Source organism: Gouania willdenowi, chromosome 8 (genome assembly GCF_900634775.1).
Source record: "Gouania willdenowi chromosome 8, fGouWil2.1, whole genome shotgun sequence".
NCBI classification, from domain to species: Eukaryota; Metazoa; Chordata; class Actinopteri; order Blenniiformes; family Gobiesocidae; genus Gouania; species Gouania willdenowi.
The window spans coordinates 29588064-29600249 of NC_041051.1; the positions used below are offsets into that span (position 1 = coordinate 29588064).

At 36.8% G+C, this 12186-nt stretch overlaps 2 protein-coding genes across 6 annotated transcripts in view; both read left to right on the plus strand.

Annotated features, from left to right (window-relative positions):
- The window catches only part of LOC114468967 (uncharacterized), a 14586-nt gene continuing 2400 nt past the window's right edge, over positions 1-12186 (plus strand). The window contains exons 1-3 of the mRNA XM_028456153.1: positions 1-976; positions 3128-3313; positions 8376-8747. Coding sequence (XP_028311954.1) covers positions 386-976; positions 3128-3313; positions 8376-8747 — 1149 coding nt within the window. The 5' untranslated portion in view covers positions 1-385. The remainder of the gene's footprint in view (positions 977-3127; positions 3314-8375; positions 8748-12186) is intronic.
- naa60 (N-alpha-acetyltransferase 60, NatF catalytic subunit) overlaps positions 6350-12186 on the plus strand; it is a 25590-nt gene continuing 19753 nt past the window's right edge. For 3 of the 5 annotated variants that reach the window (XM_028454706.1, XM_028454703.1, XM_028454704.1), the window contains exon 1: positions 6350-6457. The gene's annotated coding sequence lies outside the window, so the exon portion shown is untranslated. Of the gene's footprint in view, positions 6458-11442; positions 11586-12186 lie in introns of those variants that run through there. The other 2 variants (XM_028454708.1, XM_028454705.1) reach the window with 2 other exon arrangements.

Here is a 12186-nt window from a genome sequence, read left to right on the forward strand (position 1 = left end):
ATTGACATAAACATTTTGTGAAAAGATGCAAAACTTCCAGATTTAACATAATATTACTGAAATTGTAAAAATGAACACATTATTTTAAACAATTGTAGTTCACAGAGGTATTAATACCGACTTAAAGCTAAAAATCAAACATCGCCTTTTCAAAATAAAAGCATCTCTTCTTGTCATCCATTAGTTAGGGCTCTTGTTTTGAAGTAAACAGGAAGTTTAGACACGTCATAATTTCGAAGCGTAGAGCGAAGACTCTTTCATCTTTCAAAAAAAAAAAAAGAGTCTTTCATCTTTAAACGTCAGTTTGACTAAAGACACACACATAGCAGCAGCTTTAAACAGAGACAATATTATCTTTGGAAAACATCACAGAACAACTGATACAATGGAGAATAAAAACACACATGGAGATTGTTACCAACCAGGTCAAGGTCCTAATGGGAAGAAAAAATACCAGCGCGAGAAACGAGCTCGGAAGCGGGCGAGAGAACGAGCTGCTCTGCTCCAAACTCAGGGAGATGTTTCCACTGAGTCTGTGGTTGTTACCAGCCCTGTGGAGGTTCAGGTAAAACCAATAGTCCAAACCCTGCATGCAGAAGAACAGGTTGGGCTGAACGGAGAAGCAATGGAAGTTGCTCAGGAGTCTGTGGTTGCTACCAGCCCTGTGGAGGTTCACATCCTGCATGATGAAGAACAGGTTGGGCTGAACGGAGAAGCAATGGAAGTTGCTCAGGAGTCTGTGGTTGCTACCAGCCCTGTGGAGGTTCACATCCTGCATGCAGAAGAACAGGTTGGGCTGAACGGAGAAGCAATGGAAGTTGCTCAGGAGTCTGTGGTTGCTACCAGCCCTGTGGAGGTTCACATCCTGCATGCAGAAGAACAGGTTGGGCTGAACGAAGAAGCAATGGAAGTTGCTCAGGAGTCTTTGGTTGCTACCAGCCCTGTGGAGGTTCACATCCTGCATGATGAAGAACAGGTTGGGCTTAATGGAGAAGCAATAGAAGTTGCTCAGGAGTCTGTGTTTGCTACGAAAAAGGAAAAATTTTTTCAGCGACTCGTCAAAAATGTGAGGAAGCTGTGGCAGAAGATAAAACAGATTTTTGGCTCCAAGCAGACACCATGAAAACATGAGTCACATCTAAATGTTAAAAAGTATTTCAATCAAAATACTTTTTTGATTGAAATACTTTGAATCAGAACGCTGAGAAACAACCATGTGACTCCAACACAGAGCCGCCATGACACCGGAAACAGCTGAATTTGTGTTTGAATGCAAAAAAAAATAAATAAAAATTTTAAACCCAATAAATTGCGTTTGGAACGCTCTTTTTTTTTAAGTGTAAAAAGTTTTGATGCTCTTGTTTTTTTTATTTTATTGAATCATTTTAACACAAAAGTTCCAAAGTGAAACTCTGAAGATTTGCCTCTGTGTGTTTGTCGCCCCCTGGCGGTTGTTATTGCACTATTTCTACTGTAGTGTGTATACTGTACCTGTCAAGTTTTGGATTTCAAAATAAGGGAAATTTCCTGGCGCCCACTACAAGCCCTCCCTCCCGCTCATCCAAGTATCTCTTATATTTTAATATAGATGTACAATAAATCTAAAATACCCACTTATCAACCACTTATTAAATATAATAATGTGATTATTATCTGGTAGGTCGACATTTATTAACATCAAAATGCTGTGAACATTCCTACTAGGGCTGGTGATATGAACCAAAACTCATATCTCAATATATTTTTTTAAAATGGTGAAATATGATATAAATCTAGATAATTTTATCAAATAAAGTTTGACCAGAAAAACAATTCTGGGTTAAATTTGCTGATGAAAAATGCTACACAGGCTCATTTATTAATAAACAGCTGATCAATATGTGACACTCATTAATCATCTAACTGAGCTTTACATGTTGTTCTGAGAAGTAAAAGCTGATGCTGTTAACTCCGCCCCCGTCACAGGAGCGCGCACGTAGCCAGGCTGAAATCACCTGGGGTAGTGAGCGTGTTTATATCCTTCTTCATAGTACAGGGGCTAACTGAGAGGACCCCAGGAAACTTTAGGGTTTATATAGGATCCCAATCATAAAAACTGATTTTATATAAATACATTGCATTCATATTACATAGAATAGCTGCAAGTTTGCACTTTACAAATATTTAATTAATACACACGTCTAAATACAGAGAACATTTTATCTATAATCTATACTTTTGTTTCATTTTAGTTTAATGTTAAACACTTTCAGACTTTTTCATTTTTTATTAAATGCATTGTAAATAAAATCTATTCTTAATCATTATTTGTCATCATTCTTATTCCTTTTATTATTATTAGTAGTAGTATTATCTATATTTTAAAAGAATAATACTTTTGATCATTCTTGTTTCTTAAAATATTAGTTTTTCATCATTATTCTTGTTCCTACTCTTATTACATATCTTAATATTGTTTCTTTTTAATTTAAATACTTGTGACTAAAATATTTCACTATTGACATAAACATTTTGTGAAAAGATGCAAAACTTCCAGATTTAACATAATATTACTGAAATTGTAAAAATGAACACATTATTTTAAACAATTGTAGTTCACAGAGGTATTAATACCGACTTAAAGCTAAAAATCAAACATCGCCTTTTCAAAATAAAAGCATCTCTTCTTGTCATCCATTAGTTAGGGCTCTTGTTTTGAAGTAAACAGGAAGTTTAGACACGTCATAATTTCGAAGCGTAGAGCGAAGACTCTTTCATCTTTCAAAAAAAAAAAAAGAGTCTTTCATCTTTCAAAAAAAAAAAGAGTCTTTCATCTTTAAACGTCAGTTTGACTAAAGACACACACATAGCAGCAGCTTTAAACAGAGACAATATTATCTTTGGAAAACATCACAGAACAACTGATACAATGGAGAATAAAAACACACATGGAGATTGTTACCAACCAGGTCAAGGTCCTAATGGGAAGAAAAAATACCAGCGCGAGAAACGAGCTCGGAAGCGGGCGAGAGAACGAGCTGCTCTGCTCCAAACTCAGGGAGATGTTTCCACTGAGTCTGTGGTTGTTACCAGCCCTGTGGAGGTTCAGGTAAAACCAATAGTCCAAACCCTGCATGCAGAAGAACAGGTTGGGCTGAACGGAGAAGCAATGGAAGTTGCTCAGGAGTCTGTGGTTGCTACCAGCCCTGTGGAGGTTCACATCCTGCATGCAGAAGAACAGGTTGGGCTGAACGGAGAAGCAATGGAAGTTGCTCAGGAGTCTTTGGTTGCTACCAGCCCTGTGGAGGTTCACATCCTGCATGATGAAGAACAGGTTGGGCTGAACGGAGAAGCAATGGAAGTTGCTCAGGAGTCTGTGGTTGCTACCAGCCCTGTGGAGGTTCACATCCTGCATGCAGAAGAACAGGTTGGGCTGAACGGAGAAGCAATGGAAGTTGCTCAGGAGTCTGTGGTTGCTACCAGCCCTGTGGAGGTTCACATCCTGCATGCAGAAGAACAGGTTGGGCTGAACGAAGAAGCAATGGAAGTTGCTCAGGAGTCTTTGGTTGCTACCAGCCCTGTGGAGGTTCACATCCTGCATGATGAAGAACAGGTTGGGCTTAATGGAGAAGCAATAGAAGTTGCTCAGGAGTCTGTGTTTGCTACGAAAAAGGAAAATTTTTTTCAGCGACTCGTCAAAAATGTGAGGAAGCTGTGGCAGAAGATAAAACAGATTTTTTGGCTCCAAGCAGACACCATGAAAACATGAGTCACATCTAAATGTTAAAAAGTATTTCAATCAAAATACTTTTTTGATTGAAATACTTTGAATCATAACGCTGAGAAACAACCATGTGACTCCAACACAGAGCCGCCATGACACCGGAAACAGCTGAATTTGTGTTTGAATGCAAAAAAAAATAAATAAAAATTTTAAACCCAATAAATTGCGTTTGGAACGCTCTTTTTTTTTAAGTGTAAAAAGTTTTGATGCTCTTGTTTTTTTTATTTTATTGAATCATTTTAACACAAAAGTTCCAAAGTGAAACTCTGAAGATTTGCCTCTGTGTGTTTGTCGCCCCCTGGCGGTTGTTATTGCACTATTTCTACTGTAGTGTGTATACTGTACCTGTCAAGTTTTGGATTTCAAAATAAGGGAAATTTCCTGGCGCCCACTACAAGCCCTCCCTCCCGCTCATCCAAGTATCTCTTATATTTTAATATAGATGTACAATAAATCTAAAATACCCACTTATCAACCACTTATTAAATATAATAATGTGATTATTATCTGGTAGGTCGACATTTATTAACATCAAAATGCTGTGAACATTCCTACTAGGGCTGGTGATATGAACCAAAACTCATATCTCAATATATTTTTTTAAAATGGTGAAATATGATATAAATCTAGATAATTTTATCAAATAAAGTTTGACCAGAAAAACAATTCTGGGTTAAATTTGCTGATGAAAAATGCTACACAGGCTCATTTATTAATAAACAGCTGATCAATATGTGACACTCATTAATCATCTAACTGAGCTTTACATGTTGTTCTGAGAAGTAAAAGCAGCGACTCCTAAAACTAGTATTTTGATATATAATAAGCTATTATATATATATTTATGAAATATTATAGTTTACAAAATACAACAAAATAGAAAACTCAATAAATCTTGAATCTCGATATATCACCCAGCTTTAATTCCTAAATTATAAAACAGCCTAAATAAAAAAATAAATGTGTATATGAAGCACATGTGTTTATTTAATATACTTACAGTTTATATACAAGTCAACACGTTGTATATTTACTGTTAATTTCACATTGTTTGTCTTTAAGTTTGACATTAACATTTTATTATAATTTCTCATACTCACTCATGTGGTTCTCTGGTATTCACTAATGACTTATTAAACACATTTATTACAGACTTTACATTATTTAACACTTTATAAACAGTGTATATTTGTGGAACTTGTGATTGGATGATTTTTCATGGTGACTTACGTGGTTCCTTCTGCTGTGGTAGACGTTAAAATATCAGTTATTAATCTAACAGAACGTGTAACTGTGTCACATCCTGATGGTCTTTATGAAGATAAACTCTGTTATATTTTACAACATATTTACACCAGTTCTTTGTTTTTATCATCAGAACGTCTTCATTCATCATCTCTGTTCTGAGTTATTTCTGGGTTTGTTGCTGATGTCAGCACTAATCTACTCTAATCTAATCTAATCTAATCTAATCTGGGGATTACTGCTGGAGACCAGGACCTAAGGCTATCAAAGTTGAGCTAGCCTGAATCAAAAACAAATCGCTTATCATCTTTGGTTCCCAAAACCAGCCGTTCAAGGCTATCACATCTACCACCTGGATGGTATGCAGAAAGATGCTCTATGTTTTGTTTTGGTGCATGTACGCTGAGGAGGTTTTTTCCTAGTTTTCTACTGTCCTCCATAATAGGGAACTCAGTTTAGAACCTGTCTTTTCCCCTCACCTCTCCTCCTGTCCTCCCACTTTTCATCTAAGTACGGGGCGCCGCCCTTGTGCGACCCACAGTTCTCCCATCTTATAAATGATTGTCTTGTGATGTTTTTTTGGAGGGGATGAAACTGAAATGAAATTGTGTTGCTCTGTAACATGTACAATGTCAAATAAAGTTGATTCTGATGTTTGCTATTGGCTGAGGGGATCATCTTGTGACACAAACAAGCACTGTTAGCCCCGCCCCTTTTATAAAAACTAGCACCTCTGTTTAATATTTTTGAATAAAGAAGAAGAAGACGCAGCGGACAAAGGGAGGCATTATTTTAAAAGTCAACCTTGTGTGCAGGGCACTAGACTCCTGTGGACAACTTGCCGAGCAAATCAAGTTAAGATAACCAGATTAAGACTGGGGCATTGTGGACTTGCTGCATATTTAAATCGAATAGGCAAACATCCGGATGGGTTATGTCAGTGTGGACAACTTGAGACTATTTCCCATGTTCTATTGGTCTGTGGATGTTATTCTGTTGAAAGGGGAACGTTATTTAAAGAACTCTCAACTCTTGGACTGACAGTGTTTTCAATAAAGTCAATATTTGCACCAAGAACAGAGTCGATTTTAATAGATAAGGCAGTCATGAGGTATCTCCAATCTACCAACCTCTATTTGAGAATCTAAAATGGAGTGACTCTAAGTGAACAGAAGAGGGGAGCATTACGCTTCTTTTAGTGTACAGCCTGCCGGAAACAAGAAGAAGAAGAAGAAGAATTAAGTGAAGTTAATCAAGCCATATAACCTTAACTGTAATTTTCTCTGTTTCTATGATGCGTAAAAATGTTGTAAATTAGTTATTTTCTTTTTGTTTTTGTCAGTATCACCCAAAGTTACTGTCAGATTGGAAAATGGCTTTGTATCAACCAAGTGCCCCAACTGTCAGAAAGAACTGCAATCAGAGGAGGCCCTGAAGTTTCACATGGCGGTGAGTAAAGTACCTGATGAGCAAGAGCTCATACACACTACAGAACTCACTCACACGTGCTGTCCCTTAAAGGAGAAGAAAACACTTTGTGGCACATATTGTGCAGCTGTTTGTTAATAAATGTGTCTGGCATTTTGCATCAGCAAATTTAACCCTGAATGGTCTAGTGAGTTAAAAATATAGAGATTTATATTGTTTATCACCATCCCGCCTCCTGACCAATCAGATGTCTTAGAAAACGAGCTGTCCAATAAAAGGAGGATCATTGTGAAAACGTCTCTGTGTGGATCTGATGTGACGCTGACAGGAGAGAGAATATTTATCATTATTTACCATCACATCCTGTAGGAAACATTAATATCTACATTAGTAGCTGATTAAACCTCATTCATTCATGTATTGTGTGGTGACGCTGAGCCTCAGTCCTGGAGATAATATATAAATATTTTTCACCTTATGATGTCAGCTGATCTATATGAACACAGACACAATCTGAGCTTTAATAAAGTGAAACTGATCAGAGTGAAAGATTATTCTCCATCAACTAATATTGTATAATCTCATATCAATAACACATTTATCTGCTTGTGTTCTTTTCTTCCTGATTTTACTGCAGAAACTGTTGTTTTTGGTCTAAATTATGGATTTTAATTCTTCATATTTTAAAATAATTATTCCTCATTAGTGATGTAAATTGCTCCACAGTTTCTCTGGGATTGTGATTGGTCTGATGCTGTTAACTCCGCCCCCGTCACAGGAGCGCGCACGTAGCCAGGCTGAAATCACCTGGGGTAGTGAGCGTGTTTATATCCTTCTTCATAGTACAGGGGCTAACTGAGAGGACCCCAGGAAACTTTAGGGTTTATATAGGATCCCAATCATAAAAACTGATTTTATATAAATACATTGCATTCATATTACATAGAATAGCTGCAAGTTTGCACTTTACAAATATTTAATTAATACACACGTCTAAATACAGAGAACATTTTATCTATAATCTATACTTTTGTTTCATTTTAGTTTAATGTTAAACACTTTCAGACTTTTTCATTTTTATTAAATGCATTGTAAATAAAATCTATTCTTAATCATTATTTTTCATCATTCTTATTCCTTTTATTATTATTAGTAGTAGTATTATCTATATTTTAAAAGAATAATACTTTTGATCATTCTTGTTTCTTAAAATATTAGTTTTTCATCATTATTCTTGTTCCTACTCTTATTACATATCTTAATATTGTTTCTTTTTAATTTAAATACTTGTGACTAAAATATTTCACTATTGACATAAACATTTTGTGAAAAGATGCAAAACTTCCAGATTTAACATAATATTACTGAAATTGTAAAAATGAACACATTATTTTAAACAATTGTAGTTCACAGAGGTATTAATACCGACTTAAAGCTAAAAATCAAACATCGCCTTTTCAAAATAAAAGCATCTCTTCTTGTCATCCATTAGTTAGGGCTCTTGTTTTGAAGTAAACAGGAAGTTTAGACACGTCATAATTTCGAAGCGTAGAGCGAAGACTCTTTCATCTTTCAAAAAAAAAAAAAGAGTCTTTCATCTTTCAAAAAAAAAAAGAGTCTTTCATCTTTAAACGTCAGTTTGACTAAAGACACACACATAGCAGCAGCTTTAAACAGAGACAATATTATCTTTGGAAAACATCACAGAACAACTGATACAATGGAGAATAAAAACACACATGGAGATTGTTACCAACCAGGTCAAGGTCCTAATGGGAAGAAAAAATACCAGCGCGAGAAACGAGCTCGGAAGCGGGCGAGAGAACGAGCTGCTCTGCTCCAAACTCAGGGAGATGTTTCCACTGAGTCTGTGGTTGTTACCAGCCCTGTGGAGGTTCAGGTAAAACCAATAGTCCAAACCCTGCATGCAGAAGAACAGGTTGGGCTGAACGGAGAAGCAATGGAAGTTGCTCAGGAGTCTGTGGTTGCTACCAGCCCTGTGGAGGTTCACATCCTGCATGATGAAGAACAGGTTGGGCTGAACGGAGAAGCAATGGAAGTTGCTCAGGAGTCTGTGGTTGCTACCAGCCCTGTGGAGGTTCACATCCTGCATGATGAAGAACAGGTTGGGCTGAACGGAGAAGCAATGGAAGTTGCTCAGGAGTCTGTGGTTGCTACCAGCCCTGTGGAGGTTCACATCCTGCATGCAGAAGAACAGGTTGGGCTGAACGGAGAAGCAATGGAAGTTGCTCAGGAGTCTTTGGTTGCTACCAGCCCTGTGGAGGTTCACATCCTGCATGATGAAGAACAGGTTGGGCTTAATGGAGAAGCAATAGAAGTTGCTCAGGAGTCTGTGTTTGCTACGAAAAAGGAAAATTTTTTTTCAGCGACTCGTCAAAAATGTGAGGAAGCTGTGGCAGAAGATAAAACAGATTTTTTGGCTCAAGCAGACACCATGAAAACATGAGTCACATCTAAATGTTAAAAAGTATTTCAATCAAAATACTTTTTTGATTGAAATACTTTGAATCATAACGCTGAGAAACAACCATGTGACTCCAACACAGAGCCGCCATGACACCGGAAACAGCTGAATTTGTGTTTGAATGCAAAAAAAAATAAATAAAAATTTTAAACCCAATAAATTGCGTTTGGAACGCTCTTTTTTTTTAAGTGTAAAAAGTTTTGATGCTCTTGTTTTTTTTATTTTATTGAATCATTTTAACACAAAAGTTCCAAAGTGAAACTCTGAAGATTTGCCTCTGTGTGTTTGTCGCCCCCTGGCGGTTGTTATTGCACTATTTCTACTGTAGTGTGTATACTGTACCTGTCAAGTTTTGGATTTCAAAATAAGGGAAATTTCCTGGCGCCCACTACAAGCCCTCCCTCCCGCTCATCCAAGTATCTCTTATATTTTAATATAGATGTACAATAAATCTAAAATACCCACTTATCAACCACTTATTAAATATAATAATGTGATTATTATCTGGTAGGTCGACATTTATTAACATCAAAATGCTGTGAACATTCCTACTAGGGCTGGTGATATGAACCAAAACTCATATCTCAATATATTTTTTTAAAATGGTGAAATATGATATAAATCTAGATAATTTTATCAAATAAAGTTTGACCAGAAAAACAATTCTGGGTTAAATTTGCTGATGAAAAATGCTACACAGGCTCATTTATTAATAAACAGCTGATCAATATGTGACACTCATTAATCATCTAACTGAGCTTTACATGTTGTTCTGAGAAGTAAAAGCAGCGACTCCTAAAACTAGTATTTTGATATATAATAAGCTATTATATATATATTTATGAAATATTATAGTTTACAAAATACAACAAAATAGAAAACTCAATAAATCTTGAATCTCGATATATCACCCAGCTTTAATTCCTAAATTATAAAACAGCCTAAATAAAAAAATAAATGTGTATATGAAGCACATGTGTTTATTTAATATACTTACAGTTTATATACAAGTCAACACGTTGTATATTTACTGTTAATTTCACATTGTTTGTCTTTAAGTTTGACATTAACATTTTATTATAATTTCTCATACTCACTCATGTGGTTCTCTGGTATTCACTAATGACTTATTAAACACATTTATTACAGACTTTACATTATTTAACACTTTATAAACAGTGTATATTTGTGGAACTTGTGATTGGATGATTTTTCATGGTGACTTACGTGGTTCCTTCTGCTGTGGTAGACGTTAAAATATCAGTTATTAATCTAACAGAACGTGTAACTGTGTCACATCCTGATGGTCTTTATGAAGATAAACTCTGTTATATTTTACAACATATTTACACCAGTTCTTTGTTTTTATCATCAGAACGTCTTCATTCATCATCTCTGTTCTGAGTTATTTCTGGGTTTGTTGCTGATGTCAGCACTAATCTACTCTAATCTAATCTAATCTAATCTAATCTGGGGATTACTGCTGGAGACCAGGACCTAAGGCTATCAAAGTTGAGCTAGCCTGAATCAAAAACAAATCGCTTATCATCTTTGGTTCCCAAAACCAGCCGTTCAAGGCTATCACATCTACCACCTGGATGGTATGCAGAAAGATGCTCTATGTTTTGTTTTGGTGCATGTACGCTGAGGAGGTTTTTTCCTAGTTTTCTACTGTCCTCCATAATAGGGAACTCAGTTTAGAACCTGTCTTTTCCCCTCACCTCTCCTCCTGTCCTCCCACTTTTCATCTAAGTACGGGGCGCCGCCCTTGTGCGACCCACAGTTCTCCCATCTTATAAATGATTGTCTTGTGATGTTTTTTTGGAGGGGATGAAACTGAAATGAAATTGTGTTGCTCTGTAACATGTACAATGTCAAATAAAGTTGATTCTGATGTTTGCTATTGGCTGAGGGGATCATCTTGTGACACAAACAAGCACTGTTAGCCCCGCCCCTTTTATAAAAACTAGCACCTCTGTTTAATATTTTTGAATAAAGAAGAAGAAGACGCAGCGGACAGAGGGAGGCATTATTTTAAAAGTCAACCTTGTGTGCAGGGCACTAGACTCCTGTGGGCAACTTGCCGAGCAAATCAAGTTAAGATAACCAGATTAAGACTGGGGCATTGTGGACTTGCTGCATATTTAAATCGAATAGGCAAACATCCGGATGGATTATGTCAGTGTGGACAACTTGAGACTATTTCCCATGTTCTATTGGTCTGTGGATGTTATTCTGTTGAAAGGGGAACGTTATTTAAAGAACTCTCAACTCTTGGACTGACAGTGTTTTCAATAAAGTCAATATTTGCACCAAGAACAGAGTCGATTTTAATAGATAAGGCAGTCATGAGGTATCTCCAATCTACCAACCTCTATTTGAGAATCTAAAATGGAGTGACTCTAAGTGAACAGAAGAGGGGAGCATTACGCTTCTTTTAGTGTACAGCCTGCCGGAAGAAGAAGAAGAAGAAGAAGAAGAAGAAGAAGAAAAAGAAAGAAGAAAAGAAAAAGAAGAAAAGAAAAAGAAAAGAAAAGAAAGAAGAAGAAGAAGAAGAAGATGACCACAGGCTGTTTCCGGTGTCATGGCGGCTCTGTGTTGGGGTCGCATGGATGTTTCTTTGCGTTCCTGAAACTTCATCCAAACAAGAAACAAACCGAGAAGGTAAATAAAGACTTTGTTCAACGAGTGTTTGAGTGTTTGAGTACGCCATACGTACTCATCCCATTTCCTACTGAAATAAAAGATCCAGAACGTCGTGCCGAATGGATTAAATCAGTAGGTTTGACATATACTGTACTACATTAAAGCTAACTAGTAAACTAGTATATAAATATTATATTGTGGTGTACATGTTAGAGAGGTGTCTCTCACCCAGCAGGTTTCGGGAGTTTGTTGGCGTCCTTTTCTTTCTCGCCACAATATTTAACTGTCGACTCGTTCTCCCAACCTTCTCTCAGCTGCAAGGGATCTGGATTTGTCATCTGACAACTGTCAACATCGATCTCGAGCAGAGATTTATAATCAAGGTTGACAGCCTCTCGTTCCTGCTGTTTTGTCAAAACTATAGGCGCTTTTTGAAATGACAATGCCCAAGCGAGGGCCACCAGTTCTTTCTTCCTCTTCCCAGTAACAACGGGTCCACGTCTCTTACAATATTCTTTTAAAACATCCACTTTACAACGCTCAAAATATTCAATATCTTTGTCAGACTCGGCCATGTTTACATTTTATGATACGAGCTTGACGGGAGCTGGGTAGTCCT